Consider the following 23,806-nt stretch of genomic DNA (forward strand, 5'->3'; position numbering starts at 1 on the left):
ACAAACTTATGTCAGATGCTCAATATGAATTTAGGAAGAACAAATCGACCGAATTAGCTTTGCTGGAACAGAAAGAATTTATTTTGTCCGAATTTGGAAAAAAGAACTTTGTACTAGGTATTTATGTCGACTTTTCTAAAGCATTTGATTGTATTCATCACTTCACTTTGCTGAAGAAACTGGAAATTTATGGAATCCGAGGGCATTTTCTTGAACTTATCAAATAATATCTCAGTTTTCGACAGCAACTTGTTCAAATCGAAACGTATCGTTTTGATTTAAAATCCATAGTTAAAGGTTTTCTTCAGGGTAGCATTCTTGGTCCGCTTCTTTTTAACATTTGCATCAATGATCTCACTAACCTCTCTACTAAACCTAAATATGTTTTGTATGCCGACGACGCTAGCATATTTCTACCTGCTCCAGATTGCCATATCTCACACAATGACGCAAATTCTCTCTTTACCAAGCTTAAAACGTGGTCAATAGTAAATCATCTAAACATAAATGTTAATAAGACAAAAGCTGCAATATTTAGACCTAAATGGAGGCAGCTAAATTCTGATGTAAGCTTAAGTTATGGTGGCGCACCAATAGAAATCACAAATAATATTGAAATTCTGGGTTTGACATTTTCTCAGAGCATGCTATGGGATTGTCACATTGATGCTGTTCCAACTAAATTAGCTCGAGCAGTCGGCATTATTTCCCATTACAGATAATATCTGCCGTATCATGTAGATCCTGCTTTATAATTCCCTGTTCTACTCTAATCTTAATTACTGTTTCTTGGTCTGGGGCACAACCACGTATACAAATTTGCAAAAGATCTCTATCCTTAAAAAAAAAGCTTATCAGAGTACTTTTTAATCTACTATACAACAGTCACTCGCAAGGTATTTTCTCCAAAGCATACATAATACCAGTATTCAATCTTTACAATTATAAGCTAGCACTTGCATTCCAGCGCGAACTAAAATATCTTGAATCTCTGCATGAGTTGTCATTACTGAAAAGAAGCACTGTGTTTTACCTTACCCGTCATAAAGAGGAGTGGATTGTACCAACTCCTAGAACCAATTACACAATGGAAAAATTATCCTTCACACTTCCAACTCTATTAAACAACTGTAAAAAATCCAGGACTGACCTACTTAAAATATCTAAACGTGAATTACGACAGCTTCACTGCACACATTCTTAGTAACTCTACCTGTATTTCTACAATGTGTATACTTAATCCTGTGTTTATTGTACAGCTTATACCCTCTGTACTTATTGTATTGATTGTTGTTCTATTTTCTTTGTTTGTATTTTTATTTCATTTATGAAATGATCCTGTTATTTTTGGCTCTGCTAAATTGCGAAGAGATTATATGTATACTTGAGTGTGTCTTTCCCTGCCTTGCTGTTGTTGCCCTGTAGAAGGAGGCTTTGGACCTTTGTCAAGCTGCCGTTTACGAGCAGCTTTTACCCACAACCTCCTCCATCATCCCGATGGAAATAAAGATTATTATTATATCTCAGCGGTTGTCCAATCACCTGTAAATTAAACTTTTCGCAGATGATTGCTTAATTTATTGTCCGGTAACATGCAGGGAAGATCAATTTAAAATCAACCAGTGCCTTCAAAACTTAAGCTCGTGGTGTCAACAATGGGGTATAGAAATTACTTTTAAAAAACCACTTACACACACATAGCAAAAAGAAAGGAAGTGATATCGTTCACTTATAATATTGCTGATAATCTACTGGTAAAAGTATGTAGTTTCAAATATTTGGGTATAACCATAACAAATAAATTGAGCTGGCGTCGCCATGTTGAAAATATTTGTCAATCAACATATTAGAAGTTGTGCTTCCTGCAAAGGAAATTGCGCCAGGCGACGAAAGAAGTCAAGTTGATTGCATACGAGACATATATCCGTCCGAGTGTAGAATACGCTGGTGCTGTGTGGAGTCCCCATCAAGAGGTTTTAAAACATAAACTAGAACGAATTCAGAGAATGTCAGTTCGCTTTATCTGCTTTAAATATCGACGACGTGACTCGGGACCTGAAATGTAAAAAATATGTAACTTAGAACCACTGCAGAATCAAGAAGACAGAAACGGCGATTAAAACTGCTTTTTCAGATACTACACGCAGAAGTGAAAATAAACAAGGATGATTATCTAACGCTCTTTCACAAAATGTTCCCACGAACAACACGCAATACATTCGTGTAACCAATAATAGCTCGAACAGACTTATTCCGCTTTTCTTTCTTTCCTGACGCTATTAAACTGTGGAATGAATTACCGAATAATGTGGTACAAAAGATACTGTGAGTGATTCTCAGGTTGGTCTTGATAACTATTTCGCTCAAACTGTATAGCTTATTATTTATTCCTTGCATGTAACTGTATTTTTCTACAAATGTTCTATGTGTTACAAATGTTCTCCTACAAATGATCTTCGATGTTTGTTCTATGTACGATTCAATTAGTGACCTTCCCTGTAACGACCCTCAAGTGAGGGTTAACAGTATGACTAAATAAATAGCTTTGGCTTTTTCATAAACTTTATCATCATTCAATTCTTTCTGACGATTTCTTTCACTGCCCTGCAGTAATTTTTTTGTCATGACCACTAGTGCAGATGCGAAACGAGCATATCATCGTTTTGCAAATTCATTCATACCGCGCACTATTGTAGAATGGAAGCGCTTGCTGTCATCGCACGTTGGCACCGAAGGGCAAACTGCTGCTACACACTGAGCGCAGTGCCCGACCTGATTTGTTTACTTTTAACGTGTTTTGTTTTCACAGTTTCATACATAACGATATGTGTTTTACCGATGGCACGTTATTTTCCCACTGTTTCATTTTGTGGGCATTCTCATGCGGTGCACTTATAAGGCTTTTTCTGTATTACGCGTGAAAAAGGAATCGAATTAAAGAGCGAGCATCACTTTCGATGGCACCTAAGGAATACATCGGTAGATCCGTTACTGTAGGAACGGTGCTCTGCAGAAAGCGTTGCGGTGAATTTTACTGTGAGCACAATGTATACAAAAACAATGCGCAGAAACCACCGTCAATGAATGTCAGTACAAGCGAATAGCCCGAACGAGTGAGCGAAATATAGTTGGCGAGACAGCAAAAGAACGAACGAACGTCTTCGTCGCACATCAGCAGTACTTACGACCGACCACTGACCTCTTAACAACCATAAAAACAGCCGGAGACAGTAAGCTATTCGCTTTAATATTCATGGGACTCAACGGTATGGGCTCGGCATGCTTGGGCGCATAGCTTGGTGTGATCGTGCATAGTCAGACGCGGCGATCGTCTAACCACAATGATGCGGCACTGACGGCGTCGAAATGAAAGACCCGCGAAATGCACAACGGAAACTCCCAGCTCACTGCTCTTGTTAGAGACGGAGTGACATATCGAGCAAGCGAGCCAGCGCGCGAAAGAACAACGGAAGAGAGGGCCGCGTCTGGCTCTGCGCGACATGATTCAGTCGATAAACAGAAACGCGCAACGCCCACGACACGCCGACGCGCACACCAAGCGCTCACACCGCGGTGCCAGGGTTGCCAGATTGGGCTATTAATAGCCAAATTGGGCTACTTTTTATGCGGGTAGGCGTCGAAAATTCCGAATTGGCTACATGGCTATATTTGGGCTATTTTTGTCTTAAGGACTTCCGAGTCCAGAGGACCACGTCAATACCAGTCATTACTGGCAATATTCGAGAACGACTATTTATGAAAACTCAAAGCTCACTGCTGCTACAATGATATGTAGGCAATCGCCAAGGCTGTGTTTTTAGGCAATGTCGGCGCTTGTAGGATGGCATTAAGTCATGGCGGCCATGTTTATACTTCATTTCAGCGCCAAGCTCTCTTGTTATTGTTTTAGTTTCGGCGCCATGTGCTGCCGGTTCACGCGTGGTTCAGTAAGAAAAGTGGAACGGCTGACAGCTGTCGAGTACGTGTTCCGTACTGGCTGCTATACAGCAAACTATTATGTGGACTTGCAGAACAACCTAATTATTCGCACGCATGTCGTGGCACTTCATTTTCGGCCGTGGTCCTTCAATATTTATCAAAAGTTCCTCGAAGACTATCGCTTCGTTTTCCCGCAAATCACCGCGTTATTTATTTACCCAGTAACTTTACGAAAATATGGCGCAGCCAAAGATTTTGCCGAACTTGTTGAAGTTCATCAATGCCACGTTCACCCTGCGCGGTCAAGGAAACGGTGCTGTTGACGCCGTGCAACTCGATCACCTCGATTAAAATTGTAGTAGATTGTTAGGCTGATTGGTTTTTCATAACTGAAGTAGTAACTTAGCGTGATAAACACCATGGAGACAAGGTGGAAAAATACAAGCGCTACTCAACTGTTTAATGGAAGGATAGAATCGTACATGCGGATATACATGCCGTGCAAAATAGAACAGGCACATGCACATCGAAGGCGGTTGCGCAAGAAGTCAAATTCGGCATCTAGTAACGAGACAGTAGGCTCAATTTTACACCTATCTCTATTGTTCGTGATAAAGAAGGCCTCAAGTGCAAGCCTAGAAGACGCGTTGCCACTCCTGCCCAGAATAGTAGTCTCCGAAAATCGATCGTCACAACCACACGCGGTAACATGAGCCACCATATGTGCGCCCTTATCCTCCTTTTTCTTTAGTTTTTTATGCATGTTCCCTTAAGCGGTCATTCACGCAACACTTGGGTGGTCCAATGTAGAGCTGCCCACAAGGGTGCAAGGGAATTGCATGTACAACCTCTCTGGAGCACTTAGCAAAGAGCTTCTCATGCCTCGTGCGGCAGCCCTGCCTGCTCTCACAGCAAACTCGAGATTACAGCTTTAAAAGCTTGCTGGGTGCAGAAAAAACAAGTGGAATACCATGACGGTTGGCAACCTTTTTAAGGTTGTGTGACAACTTGTGCAGGTAATAACCTCCGTGTGTATTCCACATTCAATCATTCAGCAGTGGAAGGCATACTCTCCCTTCCACATCACTTCCCTCGGGCGATGCACGTTGCATATATTGTCTCCTGAATCAACTGCCTTTATATATTTCCATCACCTCTCCGACCTTGTGGCCTTACAGCCTTAGGTCCGGCATGAACCGTAAATTCACTCTATGCACACATTGCTGAATCAATTTGGCTGCTGTTTCTTTCCGTGCCAAATAGTTTTCTCACGCTCGGGCACCGGTCTCCTAGTCTACCCCCTTTTCGTTTGACGGTTGACATGACTTGGCTCACGCCTGGCCTTTATAGCTGTTGTTATGTCTTGTATACAATGTCTTTGCCCGCCATCGCTTTCCCATCTTGGATAGTTTCTTTATCAGGACTTAAGGTATTTCTTTTGAGTGCTTCATGTGTCTCTATATACAGCTTTCTTCACGCACACGTCTTACTACGCTGTCTTCACGCACGTTTCGCGGCACGCACGTTTCGCGGCACGCACCAAGTGCCCGAGTAGTGTGGTCATCGAGACGGATGATTTGCGCTCGATAACAGCACATCTCGAAAAAAAGTCAGATAATGTGCTCATATTTATCCGAATCAGCAGGTCACGAGCGGCAAGCATGCTTGTGCTCGAAGCGAGCGCGCATGTCCTTGGTGAAATTGATGTCGGTGCTCTGGAAAAAAATGATGGCGATGGGCTTCTCTGCCTGACTTCGGGCCACTTGCAAATTCGCATGCATGCGGGAGAAATGCATGCGGGAGGCAGCCTTACCCTTCCCCTTTTCCAGTAACACCCCTCCTATTTCCACCGCAGCGTCTTCGACGCATTTTAATGTGGAATAAACGTGGTTTCATTAATTCTTTTCAAAACAAAACATAGCACTAACCTGGAACAATGAGTAAATGGCAATGTGTACATACGCGCCACACTTCGGCGAAACTCTTTCAGGCCGACATGGGTCACTGTAGATGCGGATCTGGGTAGGCACTGTTAGAAATTAGAAATAACTTTAATAGGCATTTTTATAAGGACACGCAAAGTCAGAAAGACAGGTGGCACCATTCTTTCCTTATTTTTTTATGCTTGCACAACAAGCGCCACAGTTCACTCATGCTTCATCCAGACGGTGCACTTGCGGAGCGGGTTCATGGGCGTGCCTGGGGCGCAGCCAAAGATCTTGCCGAACTTGTTGAAGTTCATCAACGCGACGTTCACCCTGCGCGGTCAAGGAAACGGTGCCGTTGACGCCGTGCAACTCGATCACCTCGATCAAAATTGTATCCACTAAAAGGTCATGCATGGGCTGGCACCGGCCTTGAGGGAACTAACTTATCCAAGTTAGTTCCCTCAAGGCCGGTGCCAGCTCATGCTTGACGCGTTGAAACCTGGTAGGTGGATTGAATCCCGGTGTTTATAAATGCGACGACTATGAAAGGCGCCGTAGTGGCTGCATTAGTTTTCACACAACTTGTTTGTTTTGCAGTGTGCACCGAAAGGCGAACCGTGCGGACGAGTGTTTTTCATTACGCTCCCGTCAAAATGCTGGCGACGCAGGGGTATGAACCTAATGCACCGTGCTCAGGAGAACACCCTGGGTCAGATCTGGAGCATATCAAAATTTACCACCACACGTGTTGCCAGCCTCGTGCGGCATATCTTGTGTCACTGCTTGCAAAACCTCACAGCTCAACCGCATCAGATATGGCCTGTAGCTTACTAACGCCTGCTGTGCAATCAAGAGGCAGCACAGCACGACGAACATACAGGCGAAAGTGAAGAAGCCAGAGAACGGTGGCTCCTTTGTGTGTAAAGCGGCGAGTGATTGCTGTGGAACGCAGTTCACAGACTTTGTTGTTTATGAGGAAAGAGCTTGCTCGATGCCACCTAATCATTTCTTTCCCATAATATAGATGCAGCAATGCCAACACCTACCGGGTGCGTTTATTGTAGCTCTTCAGTTAAGAGAACTGGAAAAGGTGCAAAGTCAGCTGGACCACATTTCAGCAGCCGCCTAAAGAAGGTTTTGACAACCTGTATTGCCGCTCCAAGTCTGCAAATGCTGCTCCACGGAGGGAGAGTCTAGCACAGTGAGAAACGTCGTGTTTGACTTAGAAATGATCAAATGCATTTAAAGGGAGCACAGAGACAAGTATCTTGCATCCAACTTTCTTTTTCTGGTTTTTAGTGGAGTGCCTTTCCAGTAACCATACTATGAGGTCTGGACTCCTGGAACGCGACACAAATTGTGGATCATACCACAATTTAATATGGCGAATTCAAAATGGGCACCATCTGGAGCGCGGCTTCATGACATGCAGTGTACTCACAGCACTCTAATGCAGGTGCCGAAAATCGTCGGGAGTTGGTAAAATGTAAATGTACCGAACGCCTATGTGATTATTAGTGGCTTAAACAGCTATTTGTTTTGCAAAGTACGCAAGTAAACGACTATTTGCACAATTTCCTAGCGCGTGCAGATGTATACAGGCGGACACGTGCCTCTGGATATAGAACACGCACGCGATATTAAAAAAAAAGCAAATGGAAACGCTTGACCATAAACAGCAGTGGGACACACTGACCGAAATCTAGCGGGGCTGATCCTTCCTTCCAGGACCATGTCCCGGATCGCCGTCTTGTCCAAGTTCTCGCAAAGGCCCTGTGCAAAGCAAGGAATCACAAAAGGAGTCGCTCGCGGAACGCACTAACATCTGAAACACCTTTAACAAACTACCATAAGAAAAAAAGTGATGCTGAGAATCAAACAGCTATACATCTAAGCTTGCTACGTCTGGCATAGGAAGCGGTAAAGTACGTGAAGGCGGGAGTAATCGCGTCTGCTGCGAGCTGTCAACTCTAAAAACTCGTAGTTTGCGTGCATGCACTAACGTGTCAAGATCTGGCGCCACTTTTTGACACAGAACCCACTCAGCGTGTCAGATGTAGTTTGGTCCAAGGCCCTGGACTGGCTACGTCACGCATTGTAGACATTCACAGCTCTAGAAGTGGTGCGATCTTGATTTGGGGAAGGAGGTCCGGCTCATGCAGAAACAAGTGACGCTCAATGAATAATCCATACCAGTGCGAAGGAGAGGAAGAAGACCTGGTTGAAAGCCGTCCCGTCTATGTGGTGGATGGTGTGCTCCTTGAGAGAGCTGGCATGAGCCTCGCGGTACGCCTGCGTCCACAGATAAGGAAAGACCATAGCGCCTGTAGAACAGAAACTACAGACTTTTGCGCAAGCTTACTAGAGCAAAACAATACATGTGATCGTTTGACGAGAATGATCAACTATAGGGCAGACATCAAAGCTAAATTCCTAGGATTGCGCCCTGAATGAGTATCCGGAATTCACGAACTTTTTTTTTCTTTTTCCTATCAGCTATTTTCTTGTAGCTTTGCGGTTTTGCTCTGTAACTATGTGGTACAACTAAGTTTCAGTAATGTCTTATATACATATTGTGACGCTCTTACGTGCATAGTGGGTTCACGCCTCAACAAACAGTATGCGGGGGCACCGAAGAGTGTTGAACGAAGACGACGACGTGTGGCTGGCTAGCTGAATCTCGACAGGCGCTCAGCTGATCAAGGCCATCGCATCTAACTCTACCCGGCTTCAAGGTAACGCCTTTTGTGGGCGTAACAGAGTGGTGGAGGTGCGGGGTACGACAGAACGTACCACGGAGTCGCAACATCTAGAACTTCGCCGGAGCCGTCGTTTTGCCGGTCTCTTGCCAACGACCTTCCCTATGGCTCAGGACGGAGGTGGACAAATGCCAGCTCTAGTTTCACCTTCTCAAAGGTCAGCGCCAGTTGGACCTTTGCAGCACTACATGGAACCACGCTCGTTCGCGGGAAGAGTGGGCGAAGACGTCGACGAGTGGCTGACGCACTACGCAAGGGTGAGCCGCTACAACCGAGTGGATTCTGTCACTTAGCTTGAATATGTCGCACTCTTTCTGAGTGAGACAGCGCTGATGTGGTATGAAAACCACGAAGACTCCCTAACAACGTGGGAGTGCTTTGTCGAGGAAATTAAGAAGTGTTTTGGCGACACCCACGCCAAACAGAAACGCACCGAGAGAACACTTGCTCAAAGAGCTCAAGCTCCTGGAGAAACATGCACTATATACATAGAGGAAATCCTCAAGCTGTGCAAGATCGTAAATTCGCAGATGTCTGAGGAAGACCGAGTCGGACATCTACTCAAAGGAATTGCAGAAGATGTATACGATTTCCTCATAAGCCGGGAACACGTCGATTCCGTCTCAGATGTCGTGCGTCATTGCCGTACGTTTGAGACGTTGAAAACACGTCGCATTGTGCCAAAATTTGGACGCCTGGCAAATGTGACAACCGTTGCCAGCGTCGATGAGAGCCCGTCCGCCGATCTTTCGTCTACTATACGGCAGATCGTGCGTGAAGAACTGCTGCTGCACCAGGAACTTGCGCGCGACGTCATACGACAACCTGATGCTTATTACCCGCAACACATGGCGCCTGCCACACCGTGCGCTTCCTGGCAACCGGCGGTATGTGTCACAGACGTCAACCACAGAGGAGCTCCATGGCCACGTGAAGACACATTTATGCCCGAACACCGACCTGTAGAACACCCTCGCCCCAGCAGGTTTGCACGCAGACCCACCGTTCCTCCTGTGCAGCAGGCTCAGCCGCTTCGCTCTGCTACACGACCCCCCACGGCTGAGCGCTTCGAAGGGCAGTTCATCGATCGTCGTTTACCTGTGTGTTATAGCTGTGGCGACTTGGGTCACATTGCCAGGTACTGCAATCGCCGCCAACCACCGAGGTTCGACCGATCGACGATGTCTAGGCGACACCGCGCTCCTCTGGGCGAAACATATTCGCCCTCGCACACATACTTAGGAAGCTTGCCTCACCAGCACCCGGAGCCGCTGCGGAACCGTTCTCCAGCATCCGACCGCAGCTTGACACCACCACCCGCTCCTCGTGTAAGCTGATCGCCCTCTCCGCGGCGTCGATACCCGTCGCCACCTCCGGAAAACTAGCCAGCGTGGCCGTTGGAGGTGAGGTCGCTGGACAATCTTCGATGTCGACAGAGATACTTCCAAACATTTGTATGTTTAAGAATAAGGTGTTTGTATTAATTGACGAGGTTTCATCCATGGTCTTAGTGGACACGGGAGCAACCGTTTCAGTGATGAGTCTTGCGTTCAAAAGCCTCCTAGGACGAAAGGTGATGTTTCGCTGGGACCGTGCCGATACGTTTCGCGGAGTGAGTGGGGAGTTGTTGTATCCTGTGGGCGTGTGTAATGTAGATGTTACCTTGGGTGGTCAAATATTTAACGCGGCGTTCGCTGTTCTACCTCATTCTACGCATGACGTAATCCTGGGCCTTGATTTTTTGAAACTGTGTGGTGCCACCGTCGACTGCAAAACGGGTGAAATCAGTGTAGGTACGAGCTTTTCTGCTGCATTTATGGACGGCCCACCGTATCGTGAAAGTGTGCTTTGTGTATCCCGGGATACAGTTGTGCCTCCGTTATCCGCAACGTGTGTTTCAGTCGCCTGTTTCCCCACCACCGACAGAACGTTTGACGCTACCGTGGAGCTCGTTCATCTGAGTTGCATCAAGAAGAATGTACTGATACCGTATTGCACGCTGTCAGTTATTCAGGGACGCACCAGCTTATGCACCGTAAACTGTTCGAGTGAACCTGCAATACTACCACAGGGTCTGAAACTTGCCGCCTACCATGAAGATCAAGTGCTATCTCTCGCCATTCTTACAGAGGCCCTTGATTCTACGGATGAGCGCCATTTCGTTAATATCTGCCCTGCGGCGCACTCCTCATTTCTGACTATGGTAATCAAGTCACTCAGCACTAAGCAGCGTCACGAAGTGGCGAATATTCTGCTAAAACATGCCCGACTGTTTGACTTTTTCCAGCAAGAGGGGCCACCATTGTTTCCTCCTTCTCGTATACACCATCGCATAGATACGGGATCTGCCCAACCGTTGCGACAGAAACCATACAGAGTCTCACCATCGGAACGCAAGGTGATCAATGACCAAGTCCACGAAATGCTAAATAAGAATGTAGTCCAAGAATCCTGTAGTCCGTGGGCAGCGCCAGTGATTCTGGTTAGAAAGAAAGATGGTACATGGCGATTTTGTGTTGACTACCGCCGCCTCAACACCATCACTAAAAAGGACGTATATCCTCTTCCACGTATTGATGATACTATCGACTGCCTCTCATCAGCGTCTTACTTTTCGTCTGTTGACTTGAGGTCGGGGTACTGGCAGATTCCTATGCACAAGCGAGACAAGGAGAAAACGGCATTTGTAACACCAGATGGACTTTTTGAAGTTAATGTGATGCCGTTCGGGCTCTGTAATGCGCCTGCAACTTTCGAGCGCTTCATGGACAACATCCTGCGTGGTTTGAAGTGGGAAGTATGCATGTGCTATCTAGATGATGTAGTGATTTTCGGGCGCACGTTCAGTGAGCACAACGCACGTCTCGATCTTGTGCTAGACTGCTTGGACAAAGCGGGTTTGGTGCTCAACTCGAAGAAGTGCCATTTTGGAGAGCGCCAAACACTCGTTCTGGGACACCTGGTGGATAAGGACGGTATACGACCTGATCCAGCGAAGACTGCTACGGTGGAAGCCTTCAAGCAACCTCGCCATGTAATAGAGCTACGCAGTTTCCTAGGGCTTTGCTCGTACTTCCGCCGGTTTATTCGTAGATTTGCCAACATCGCGTATCCGCTGACATGCCTCCGGCAGAAGGGCGTTCCCTTTGAATGGACCCCTGAATGTGAAGCTAGTTTTCGTGAGCTGAAGTCTCGTCTGACGTCTGATCCCATTCTCCAACACTTCGACCATGCGGCTCCCACAGAAGTTCATACGGACGCTAGCGGTATTGGCATCGGCGCTGTCCTTATTCAACGCGTCGACACCAAAGAACACGTCCTGTCTTATGCGAGTCGTTCTTTAAGTAAATCCGAGCGTAACTACACTGTTACAGATCAAGAATGTCTTGCAGTTATTTTCGCAGTACAGCGCTTCCGGTCGTACCTGTACGGGCGCCCCTTCACTGTGGTGACAGACCATCATTCTCTTTGCTGGCTGGTTAATCTCCGTGATCCGTCGGGCCGGCTTGCGCGTTGGACACTCCGTTTACAGGAATATAACTTTACCGTTTCTTATAAAAGCGGCCGCCGACACGCCGACACGCCGACGCTGACTGCCTCTCGCGCATGCCACTTCCAACGACGGACTGCGACGCGGACAACTTCGACTGCTATATCGCATCACTGGAGCCGGGATTTCCTGACATAAATACCTTCAAAATCGAGCAACAAAAAGACAGAACTTTAGAACCACTGCTCACTACTGCAAGGCAATCAGCAGCATCCACTCGTTTCTGCGTTCGTGATGGGGTTCTTTACAAAAAGAACTGTTCTACTACAGGTCCACGATATCTTCTGGTGGTCCCGGAGAGTCTCCGTGTCTCCGTCTTGCGCGCTATGCATGACGATCCAACGTCTGGTCATTTGGGTTCTGCGCGAACTCTCTACCGCCTTCAAGACAGGTTCTACTGGCCTAAAGTGCGCCAGACGACCGCCCAGTATGTGTCCAGCTGCAGCGAGTGTCAACGTTACAAGCGTCCGATGAGTGCTCCTCCTGGTCAACTCCATCCAGTGCCACCCCCCAGCACTCCCTTTGAGCAAGTTGGCATCGACCTCCTCGGTCCTTTCCCGCGTTCATCCGATGGGAATCGCTGGATTATTGTGTGGGCCGATCACTTGACACGCTACTGTGAGACAGCTGCAATACCATCGGCTACTGCAACCGAAGTGTGTATTTTTCTGCTGCGTTTTGTCATTCTCCGACATGGACCTCCCAGAGTCATCATCAGCGATCGTGGGCGGCAGTTCACTGCAGACGTGGTCGAAGAGATGCTTCGTCTATGTGCTTCAAGGTTTCGACATTCCACCCCGTATCATCCCCAAACAAATGGCCTTACGGAACGCACGAACAGAACTCTTGCTAACATGCTGTCCATGTATGTCACGTCAGATCATAAGAACTGGGATAGCGTGCTACCTTTTATTACGTACGCATTTAACACCTCATTTCATTCATTTCATTTCATTTCATTTATTATACCCTCAAGACCACAAGGCATTACAGAGGGGAGTGGGGTAAAAAAAAAAAGGTTACATAACAAAGAAAGCAAAGAAGGCAGCAAGTGATGTAGTCATACACATGTGAAGCCCGAAGCGATGGTGTTGATTATGGCCGTACGAAATTGTGCTTGGTCTTCAATTGCAATCAACTCAGCGGGAAGGTGGTTCCATTCTTGACACGTCCTAGGAAGAAAAGACTCGTGACAAGCTCTAGTGTGACACTACAAAACTCCAACTTTGTGATGATGATCAATGCGAGGAGAAATGTAGGTTGGGAATGAAATAAGATTATCGCGCAGATATGAATTATGGAAGTATATTTTATGAAACAAAGCCAGGCGAGAGCATTTGCGACGAGCAGAAAGTGATGGAAGTTGGAAGATGTTTTTCATAGAAGTTACGCTAGCCGTGCGGTTATAATTGCTTAGGATGAAACGCGAGGCATTATTTTGAACACGTTCGAGAGACTGGATTAGTCTCTCAGCATATGGGTCCCAAACTGACGAAGCGTATTCCATTTTACTCCTAATTAGCGTCTTGTATAAAATTAACTTTAATGATGGCGGAGCGGAAGAGAAGTTTCGGCGGATATAACCTAACATGCGATTACTTTTATTGATTACGCTGTCGATGTGTAAAGACCAGGAAAGAGTAGAGGTTAAATGGACACCTAGGTATTTGTAGGATGTAACTGCTTCCATGGCAGTATTACTAAGGTAATAGGTCGGAAGAGGAAGTTCACGGCGGGTTACCCGCATGGTTTTGCACTTAGATGGGTTTAGTTTCATCAACCACAAGTCGCACCAGTTACAGACAGCGTTAATGTCGTTTTGCAGAATGTTAGCATCATCGGCGTCAGAAGTTTCACGAAGAATAACGCAATCGTCGGCAAAGAGATCAATGTTAGAAGAAATTTCATTGGGTAAGTCGCTAATATAAATAAAAAAAGGAGAGGGCCTAACACTGAACCTTGAGGAACGCCAGATCCAGCAGGGCTAGATGTAGAGAAGTGGTTATTAAATGCAACGAACTGGGATCGATTAAGAAAGTGCTCTAGCCATGCAAACAGATTAGGGTCAAGATTTAGTTTACTAAGCTTAAAAATGAGTAGTTTGTGACATACCTTGTCGAAAGCCTTTTCAAAGTCGAAGAAAACACAGTCTGCGCATGAACCTTTGTCAAGAATAAGATGAAGATCGTGAGTGAACGAAAGCAGTTGTGTTTCACAGGACAAATGTTTGCGGAAACCGTGCTGTGCACGTGTGAAGATTGAGTTATCATCCAAGTGCTTAACTAAATGAGAAAGCAAGATATGTTCGAGTACTTTACAAGGAATGCTAGTGAGGGAAATGGGGCGGTAGTTATGAGGTGAGCATTTGTTGCCGGACTTGTGAAGTGGAACCACCTTCCCAATTTTCCAGTCTGCAGGGAGCTGATTGGTGTCCAAAGATTGCTGGAATATTTTTGAAAGTAATAAAGATGAGTAAACAGAAGTGTTTTTCAAAAACTTTGCGGTAACCAGGTCCGGACCAGGGCTTGACGACATCTCTAGATTTTTAATTGCATTTTCTACATCAAGTGGCTCGATCCTAATAAAATCCATGGCCGGGTAACTGCAGCTATTTAGGGTGGGAAACACAGGATCAGGACATAGAACGAAATTACTGCAGAATACGGAGTTTAGGGTTCGGGGACATTCAGCGTCGGGTATTTTTGATCCACTAGAATCAGCTAAGGTTATTGTATCATCTTTGGAAGGGTTTATGATGCGCCAAAACTTTTTCGGGTCTTCTGTAAGTATTGTAGGCAAAGTGTGTTCTTGAAACATACTTTTAGCGAGTTTTTTAGCTGCTATGTAAGATTCGTTGGCGTCCTTGTAAGCGTCCCACTTAGATACCACGCGACATTTTTTTGAGATGCGGTACAAGCGCTTTTTACGATTGCAAAGCCTCTTCAGGTGAGAATTAAACCAAGGCGCCTTAGAGTTCGACGATATAATACGCGACGGAATAAACTTATCAGTTAGTTCATGTACTTTGTTTCTGAATATAATCCAGTTATTGTCTACCGTGCGATCTTCGAAGTTACTTACAAAGAGGTCGAGGAAGTTTGATAATTCCAAGTTTATATCGTGAAAGTTTGCCTTGTCGTAGTCATATATTAACTTTTTTTTAACAGCCGGCTTTGACAGAGGAGACGTAACGTTAAATGAAAGAACTAGATGGTCGCTTACACCAGGTATACATGAAACATTCGTAATAAGGTCAGGATGAGAGCATAATATCAAGTCTAAGATATTGGCAGTACCCTTTGAAATTCTTGTTGGTTCAGAGACTAGTTGAGTTAAAGAAAATAAAGAACAAAGATAAAGAAATTCATTACACTTTGAAGAATATGGATAACAAGCAGGTGGATCAGCATTCCAATTTATATTCGGGAAGTTAAAGTCCCCCATTAATATAACAGGTGCTTTTGGATGCAGCACAAAAAGTGTGTGTAGTGCGTCATGAAGTTCGGCAGTGTAAGAAGACGGGTAAGAGGGAGGGCGGTAACAAACAGCGAAAATAAATTAATTTTCGATGGCCTAGGTCAACGCAGGCGCACACTATTTCTAGGTTGCTGTCAAAGGTAACGTGATGACAAGGCAAAGATTTCGAAATGGCAAGCAGTGCACCTCCACCGTGGCCAGCCATGAGATCACAACGGAAGATATGAAAGCGGGATACGTCAAAAATTTCACAGTCGTACACCTGAGGATGCAACCACGTTTCAGTTAGAGCTGAAGCATGAAGTTACGGGCTACAGTCCCTTCTTTCTTCTTTACGCTCGTCCGCCTCGTTATACACTAGACACTATCTTCCCGTTTTCCAGCCACGATAATCTTTGTATATCAGAGACAGTCTGTCTTGCTGAAGAAGCCCGACGACTTGCTTCTTTACGCACTATTGTTTCACAAGACCGCTCGAAGGCACGCTGCGACCGCCGACGCCGACACGTGATATATGACCCTGGTGATTTAGTGTTGCTCTGGAAACCAACCAGGAAACGTGGATTATGTGAAAAACTGCTGGCCCACTATGTTGGACCCTATGTTATTACGGAGCGTATCAGCGAATTAACCTACCGCATAGCACGTCTCACATCAAATGGCCGACGGTCAGCAAAGACTGAACTTTCGCATGTCACCCGTTTAAAGCCCTTTATTTCTCGACGGCCTGTTTGACTTGCCCGGCGGGCTTCGTCTGCGCGGAGGGAAATGTGACGCTCTTACGTGCATAGTGGGTTCACGCCTCAACAAACAGTATGCGGGGGCACCGAAGAGTGATGAACGAAGACGACGACGTGTGGCTGACTAGCTGAATCTCGACAGGTGCTCAGCTGATCAAGGCCATCGCATCTAACTCTACCCGGCTTCAAAGTAACGCCTTTTGTGGGCGTAACAATATTGCTTTGCATCACCTTTTGCGCAACCTGTGACCATAATTGCACCCGCAGAGGAGTAAAATTTATATTTAAATAATAATAATAATAATAGTAATAATAATAATAATAATAATAATAATAATAATAATAATAATAATAATAATAACAATAATAATAATAATAATAATAATAATGTAAGTAAGTAAGTAATAAAGTAGTAATAACTGCGAGAAAATTTTACTCGAGAGCTTGCGGCATCATGTTGCTCGACAGCGAGTGCGAGGTTTTTTCCACGCATAAATTTTTATCTGGAGTTATACATGCTCAAATCACGATATGACAAGTGGTGGACTCCGGAAAAATGTCAAGTACCTGCTTTCTCTGACGTGCACCCATTACACGGATGATTTTACATTTCACTCACATGGACATGCGGCCGCCGAGATTTGATCCCGTTACCTCTGGCTGAGGAGCACAACGCGAAAGCCACTACGCCACCCCCGCAGCTCAATGTACTATTGTACTGCACGATATGAAACTATTACACAACTCTATGGCAAAGTGTCAAATGCTCTAAGGTGTTGGATGAACCGAGCAGATTTGTTTAGGTGAATACAAAACTAGGATAGAGTAACAATTAACGCTTCTTTACAGATTACTGGTTTTACTGAGTGCTGAATTATTTACTCGTTTTAATCAATGATTTTTTTATTATTCATTCACTGAACCGAAGCCACATATCTGCATTACGGCGTTCGGCACGCCTAACGGCGGGAGATAAAGGGTTCGGTTCTCGCATGCGGTAGTTTATTTTTAAGCAAACTTTCATTTACCTTATTAATTTTACATGTCAATTAAAGTACAATAAGAAGTTCCCCTACGCTTTCCTTGACTTCATTGCATGTCATTGGTTGACTAACAAAAATGACTGATGGCTTACCCTGCCCTCAATCTATTGGATATTCATCGATAAAATTCTCCGTTTTCCGTAACGATCCCCGAACTCAGCGCACAAGGAGAGCCGGAGGCACCGCCCATCACGTGATGCTTCCCGCCTAGTATTGTCAGTGCGTTACCGCCTGTATGGACCTCTTGTTTCGAGAAGCTCACCTGCGGGCGAACTACTTGCGGTACTGGCCACTGATCTCAATACAATAGCAAAAATTAGTGGTACTGATGTCCCCACCCTCCCATGTGCCAGTACGGAACAGAGAAGGGGGCGCGGCGCATAGTCGAGCAAGCGTGAAAGTTTTTTCAACATAATGCACATTTCTACACCTTAAAACTACAGATGAACGCGAGTTTGCGTTCGATACGTTATACCTAGAATGGCATAATGAGTTCTTTCAAATGCGACCATTGATGCTCGGATGATACTGCGGAGGAAACGCCCCGTCGAACGCCGCACGCGGGGCTCAATTTACCGACGATTGCGTCATGCGTGGCACGACAACGGTGGCTACTGCGCACGCGACAACATATACTACTGCGACAGCAGTTATATGGATGCTTCAGGCACAATTCTGTCGTCGCCGTCGCCGTGATGTTCTGCATAACATACAAGGGCAAAAGCACCGTCGCCACGCGCCCTACTCTGTATGTACGAGTGAAAGCTTGCGAGAGGAGCCGACGATCGCAGCCGAATCTCGCCCGCACGAAAGGGAGGAGAGCGGGGAGGAAGCGCACCGCCTTCCGCGGTGCGCAAGGCGTCCAACGTTGCGAGGCACCGGGGCGAGGGCAGAGAGGGGGCCGGCGTTCTACTGCCACTAAGCATGTGGCGCCTGCGCGCGGTCGCGCGGCCATATCTTGAGAGCGATCTGGGTTGGGGCAGAGTCTAGGGGCGTCGACGGCTCGTAGCATTGTGCTTGCTTTGTGTTCTCGGCCCTGAGTTTGTGTTGAAACGACAGACGACACGAAGGTGACTTAGCTCGCTGCTGCTGCCGCGCTTCCTCACGCCAGCGTTTCGACAGCATGTGTCCGCGGTCATCGAGTGTCACGTGTTCATGTTTGATGTGCGCGCTGACACCATGCTTGTTAATTTAGTTAGCAAGCGAATGTATACAAGTTGATACCAGCGATAAAAGTACCGTCCTTGCTTCGCATGGCAGTCTGCCAATTTGCTATTGCGAACGATGGTTTGCCTTTCTCGCGAAAGTGTGGCTTTTTGTATATTGACACGCGCACTTGTTTATCTTTCTCGGGTGACCGCTTTTCACCGTCTAACAAATGTTATCACTCAGCGCGGGGCGCGCCTGCATGTATCAGAAATTTGTCGAATGTTATCAATGGTTCTATCCGCTGTCTGTTGTCATCGAACCTTACGTAATCCGATTGCATGTATGCTTGACGCGAATTGTGTAGTACTTTCTGGAAGACGCGCGGGCACCTGCGATTACTCTGGAACCTTCGACGATTCATGTGTAAAAGCCGACACGCTTGACCAGCAGCTCAGATTTTCGATGATCGCCGACTGTGTTCGCCGCTACAATTGCGCTTCGAGTGTAGCCTGTTTTTCTGGGCACAGGCTCGCGCAAGAAAGAGTTAGTTTCGACCCCCATTCACAGTTCTGCTGCTGTATTCTTAACCGTCACTACCACGTGACATCTGGCGGAGGTGAGGCAAGTGTGGAGGTTTGACATAATCGAGGATTTGGTTAATACCAGCTGCAAAGCATCACATAATAATTGAAGAGCACGCTCGAGCATTCCGCCAGAGCCCTTACGGAGTTTCGACGCGAGAACATGAAGCAATAAGGCAGCCAGTTGAAGAATTGCGGAGCGGTGACATTATCCCGCTGTCGAAAAGCCCGTGGGCATCTACTATAGTGTTATTGAAGAAAAAAGATGGAACCTTACGTTTCTGCGTCGATTATCGTCTACCGAACAAGATCACAAAGGACGCACACCCCCCTCCCAAAGGTAGACGAGGAATTGGATCGGCTCTGCGACGCTAAATACTTCTCATCGATGGATCTCAAGGCTAGCTACTGGCAAATAGTAGACGAAAGGAATCGCGAAAAGACAGCCTTGACCACGCCAGACGGCCTTTATGAGTTCAAAGTCATGTCATTCGGACTGCTCGGCGCCCGTAACCTTTCAGCGTGTGATAAACACGCTGCTAGCAGGGTTTAAGTGGCAGACCTATATCGCCTACTTAGATGACGCCGTCGTCTTCACAGGGAATTTCGACGATCACCGTAGGCGGCTTGCGACAGTACTTGATACCATCAGGTCATCAGGGCTCACCTTGAAGCCGGGAAAGTGCCGGTTCGCTTACAATGAGCTTGCGTCCACGATACGGTAGGCAGTGCGTAGATTAATTGGCACGTGTGCCTACCACAGGTGCTTTATCAAAGACTCTTCACGCATCGCTGAGCCACTGACACATCTAACTAAATGTCATGTCGAGTTCAAGTGGGAAATGCCGCAGGCCGACGCATTTCAAGAACTCAAACGAAGCATGCAGTGGCCACCAGTATTCGCGCACTTCGGCGAAGACACCGATTCGGAAATCCACACTGACGCCAGCAGCCTATAGGCCGATGACGTCTGAGACCCGCGACTTGATAGGAGAAACGTAGGAGTATTGGTGACGAAGTGTATTCCGGTTAGCCTGTTGCTGCATTTCATCGCTGCTGCAGTCGCCGCGGCGAAAGGCTGTGATACCGTTCCGCTGGTTGACAGGACCAAAGCCGGTGCAACAAAAAGAACACGCATATTCATCGACCTGCGCCCAACGCTATCACCGTGCCCACAGAAACGCCTTGTTGCGGTGCTGTCTTTATAGGTGCTGTGTCCGATCACGTCTGAGAGCCGCGATTTGATAGCAGAAACGTCGGCGTATTGATTACGAAGTGTATTCCAGTTAGCCTGTTGCTGTATTTGGTCGCTGCTGCAGTCAGCGTGGCGAATGGCTGTGATACCGTTCCGCTGGTTGACAGGACCAAAGCGTGTGCATAAAAAAGAACACGCATGTTCATCGACCTGCGCCCAACGCTATCACCGTGCCCACAGAAACGCCTTGTTGCGGTACTGTCTTTATAGGTGCTGTGTCCGATCACGTCTGAGACCCGCGACTTGATAGGAGAAACGCAGTAGTACTGGTGACGAAGTGTATTCCGGTTAGCGTGTTGCTGTATTTCGCCGCTGCTGCAGTCGGCGTGGCGAAGGGCTGTGATACCGTTCCGCTGGTTGACAGGAGGACCAAAGCCTGTAGAACAACAAGAGCAGGCACGTTCATCGACCTGCGCCCAACGCTATCACCGTGCCTACTGGAAACGCCTTGTTTCGGTGCTGTCTTTATAGGTGCTGTGTCCGATGACGCCGGACACCCGCGACTTGATAGGAGAAACGTAGGAGTATTGGTGACGAAGTGTATTCTGGTTAGCCTGTTGCTGTATTTCGTCGCTGCTGCAGTCAGCGTGGCGAAGGGCTGTGATACCGTTCCGCAGGTTGACAGGACTAAAGCCTGTACAATAAAAAGAATGCGCATGTTCATCGACCTGCGCCAAACGCTATCACCGCGCCCACTGGAAACGCCTTGTTGCGGTGCTGTCTTTATAGGTGTTGCCTCCGATGACGTCTGAGACGCGCGACTTTATAGGAGAAACGTAGGAGTACTGGTGACGAAGTGTATTCCGGTTAGAATGTTGCTGTATTTCGTCGCTGCTGCAGTCAGCGTGGCGAAGGGCTGTGATACCGTTGCGCTGGTTCACAGGACCAAAGCCTGTACACCAAAAAGAAAACGCATCTTCATCGACCTGCGCCCAATACTATCACCGTACCCACGGAAACGCCTTGTTGCGGTGCTGTCTTTATAGGTGCTGTGTCCGATAACGCCGGAGACCCGCGACTTGATAGGAGAAACGTAGGAGTACTGGTGACGAAGTGTATTCCGGTTAGCATGTTGCTGTAATTGTTCGCTGCTGCAGTCGGCGTGGCGAAGGCCTGTGATAGCGTTCCGCTGGTTTACAGGACTAAAGCTAGTACAACAAAAAGAACAGGCATGTTAATCGACCTTCACCCAACGCTATCAACGTGTTCACTGGAAACGCCTTGTTGCGGTGCTGTCTTTATAGGTGTCGTGTGCAATGACGTCTGAGACCCGCGACTTGATAGGAGAAACGTAGGAGTATTGGTGACGATGTGTATTCAGGTTCGCCTGTTGCTGTATTTCGTCGCTGCTGCAGTCAGCGTGGCGAAGGGCTGTGATACCGTTGCGCTGGTTGACAGGACCAAAGCCTGTACACCAAAAAGAAGACGCATCTTCATCGACCTGCGCCCAATGCTATCACCGTGCCCACGGAAACGCCTTGTTGCGGTGCTGTCTTTATAGGTGCTGTGTACGATAACGTCGGAAGACCCGCGACTTGATCGGAGAAACGTAGGAGTACTGGTGACGAAGTGTATTCCGGTTAGCATGTTGCTGTAATTGTTCGCTGCTGCAGTCGGCGTGGCGAAGGGCTATGATACCGTTCCGCTGGTTGACAGGACCAAAGTCTGTACAATAAAAAGAACAGGCATGTTCATCGACCTGCGCCAAATGCTATCACCGTGCCCACTGGAAACGCCTTGTTGTGGTGCTGTCTTTATAGGTGGTGCGTCCGATGACGTCTGAGACCCGCTACTTGATAGGAGAAACGTAGGAGTATTGGTGACGAAGTGTATTCTGGTTAGCCTGATGCTGTATTTATTCGCTGCTGCAGTCGTCGTGGCGAAGGGCTTTGATACCGTTCCGCTGGTTGACAGGACCAAAGCCTGAGCAACAAAAAGAACACGCATGTTCATCGACCTGCGCCTAACGCTATGACTGTGCCAATTAGAAACGCCTTGTTGTGGTGCTGTCTTAATAGGTGCTGTGTCTGATGACGTCTGAGACCCGCGATTTGATAGGAGAAACGTAGGAGTATTCATTACGAAGTGTATTACGGTTAGCCTTTTGCTGTATTTCGTCGCTGCTGCAGTCGGCGTGGCGAATGACTGTGGTACTGTTCCGCTGGTTGACAGGACAAAATCCTCTGCAACATGACGAACACGCATGTTCTTCGACCTGCGCCCAACGCTATCACCGTGCCCACTGGAAACGCCTTGTTACGGTGCTGAATTTATAGGTGCTGTGTCCGATGAAGTCTGAGACCTGTGACTTGATAGGAGACACGTAGGAGTATAGGTGACGAAGTGTATTCCGGTTAACATGTTGCTGTACTGTTTCGCTGCTGCACTCAGCGTGGGTAAGGGCTGTGATACTTTTCCGCTGGTCGATAGGACCATAGTCTGCAAAACAAAAAGAACAGGCACGTTCATCGACCAGCGCCCAACGCTATAACCGTGCCCACTGGAAACGCCTTATTGCGGTGCTATCTTTATAGCTGCTGTGTCCGATAACGTCTGAGAATGGCGATTTGATAGGAGAAACGTAGGAGTATTGATTGCGAAGTGTACACCGGTTAGCCTGTTGCTGTATTTCGTCACTGCTGCAGTCGGCGTGGCGATTGGCTGTGATTACATTCCGCTGGTTGACAGGACAAAAGCCTGTGCAACAAAAAGAACACGCATGTTCATCGACCATCGCCTAACGCTATCACTGTGCCCATTAGAAACGCCTTGTTGCGGTGCTGTCTTTATAGGTGTGTCCGATGATGTCTGAGACCCGCGACGTGATAGGAGAAACGTAGGAGTATTGGCGATGAAGTGTGCACCTGTTAGCCTGTTGCTCTAGTTCGTCGCTGCTGCAGTCGGCGTGGCGAAGAGCTATGATGCCGTTCCGCTGGTTGACAGGACCAAAGCCTGTACAACAAAAAGTACACACAAGTTCATCGACGTGCTCCCAACGCTATCACCGTGCCCATTGGAAACGCCTTGGTGCGGTGCTGTCTTTATAGGTGTTGCGTCCGATGACGTTTGAGACCCGCGACTTGATAGGAGAAACGTAGGAGTATTGGCGACGAAGTGTATTCTGGTTAGCCTGTGGCTTTGTTTCGTCGCTGCTGCAGTCGGCGTGACGAATGGCTGTGATACCGTTCCGCTGGTTGGCAGGACCAAATGCTGTGCAACAAAAAGAAGACGCATGTTCATCGACCTGCGCCCAACGCTATCACCGTTCCCACAGGAAACGCGTTGTTGCGGTGCTGTCTTTATAGGTGGTGTGTCCGATGAAGTCTGAGACCCGCGACTTGATAGGCGACACGTAGGAGTACTGGTGACGAAGTGTATTTCGGTT

General features: G+C 47.1%; 1 protein-coding gene across 2 annotated transcripts in view; it reads right to left on the reverse strand.

The window, feature by feature from the left end:
* Positions 1 to 5,977: 5,977 nt before the first annotated feature.
* LOC126536560 (neprilysin-2-like) overlaps positions 5,978 to 23,806 on the reverse strand; it is a 128,965-nt gene continuing 111,136 nt past the window's right edge. For both annotated transcript variants that reach the window (XM_055072826.2, XM_055072832.2), the window contains 3 exons: positions 8,061 to 8,159; positions 7,564 to 7,640; positions 5,978 to 6,197 (listed from right to left, as the gene is read on the reverse strand). In XM_055072826.2, coding sequence (XP_054928801.2) covers positions 6,086 to 6,197; positions 7,564 to 7,640; positions 8,061 to 8,159 — 288 coding nt within the window. In that variant the 3' untranslated portion in view covers positions 5,978 to 6,085. The remainder of the gene's footprint in view (positions 6,198 to 7,563; positions 7,641 to 8,060; positions 8,160 to 23,806) is intronic.

This window comes from Dermacentor andersoni, chromosome 3 (genome assembly GCF_023375885.2).
Source record: "Dermacentor andersoni chromosome 3, qqDerAnde1_hic_scaffold, whole genome shotgun sequence".
Lineage (NCBI taxonomy): Eukaryota > Metazoa > Arthropoda > Arachnida > Ixodida > Ixodidae > Dermacentor > Dermacentor andersoni.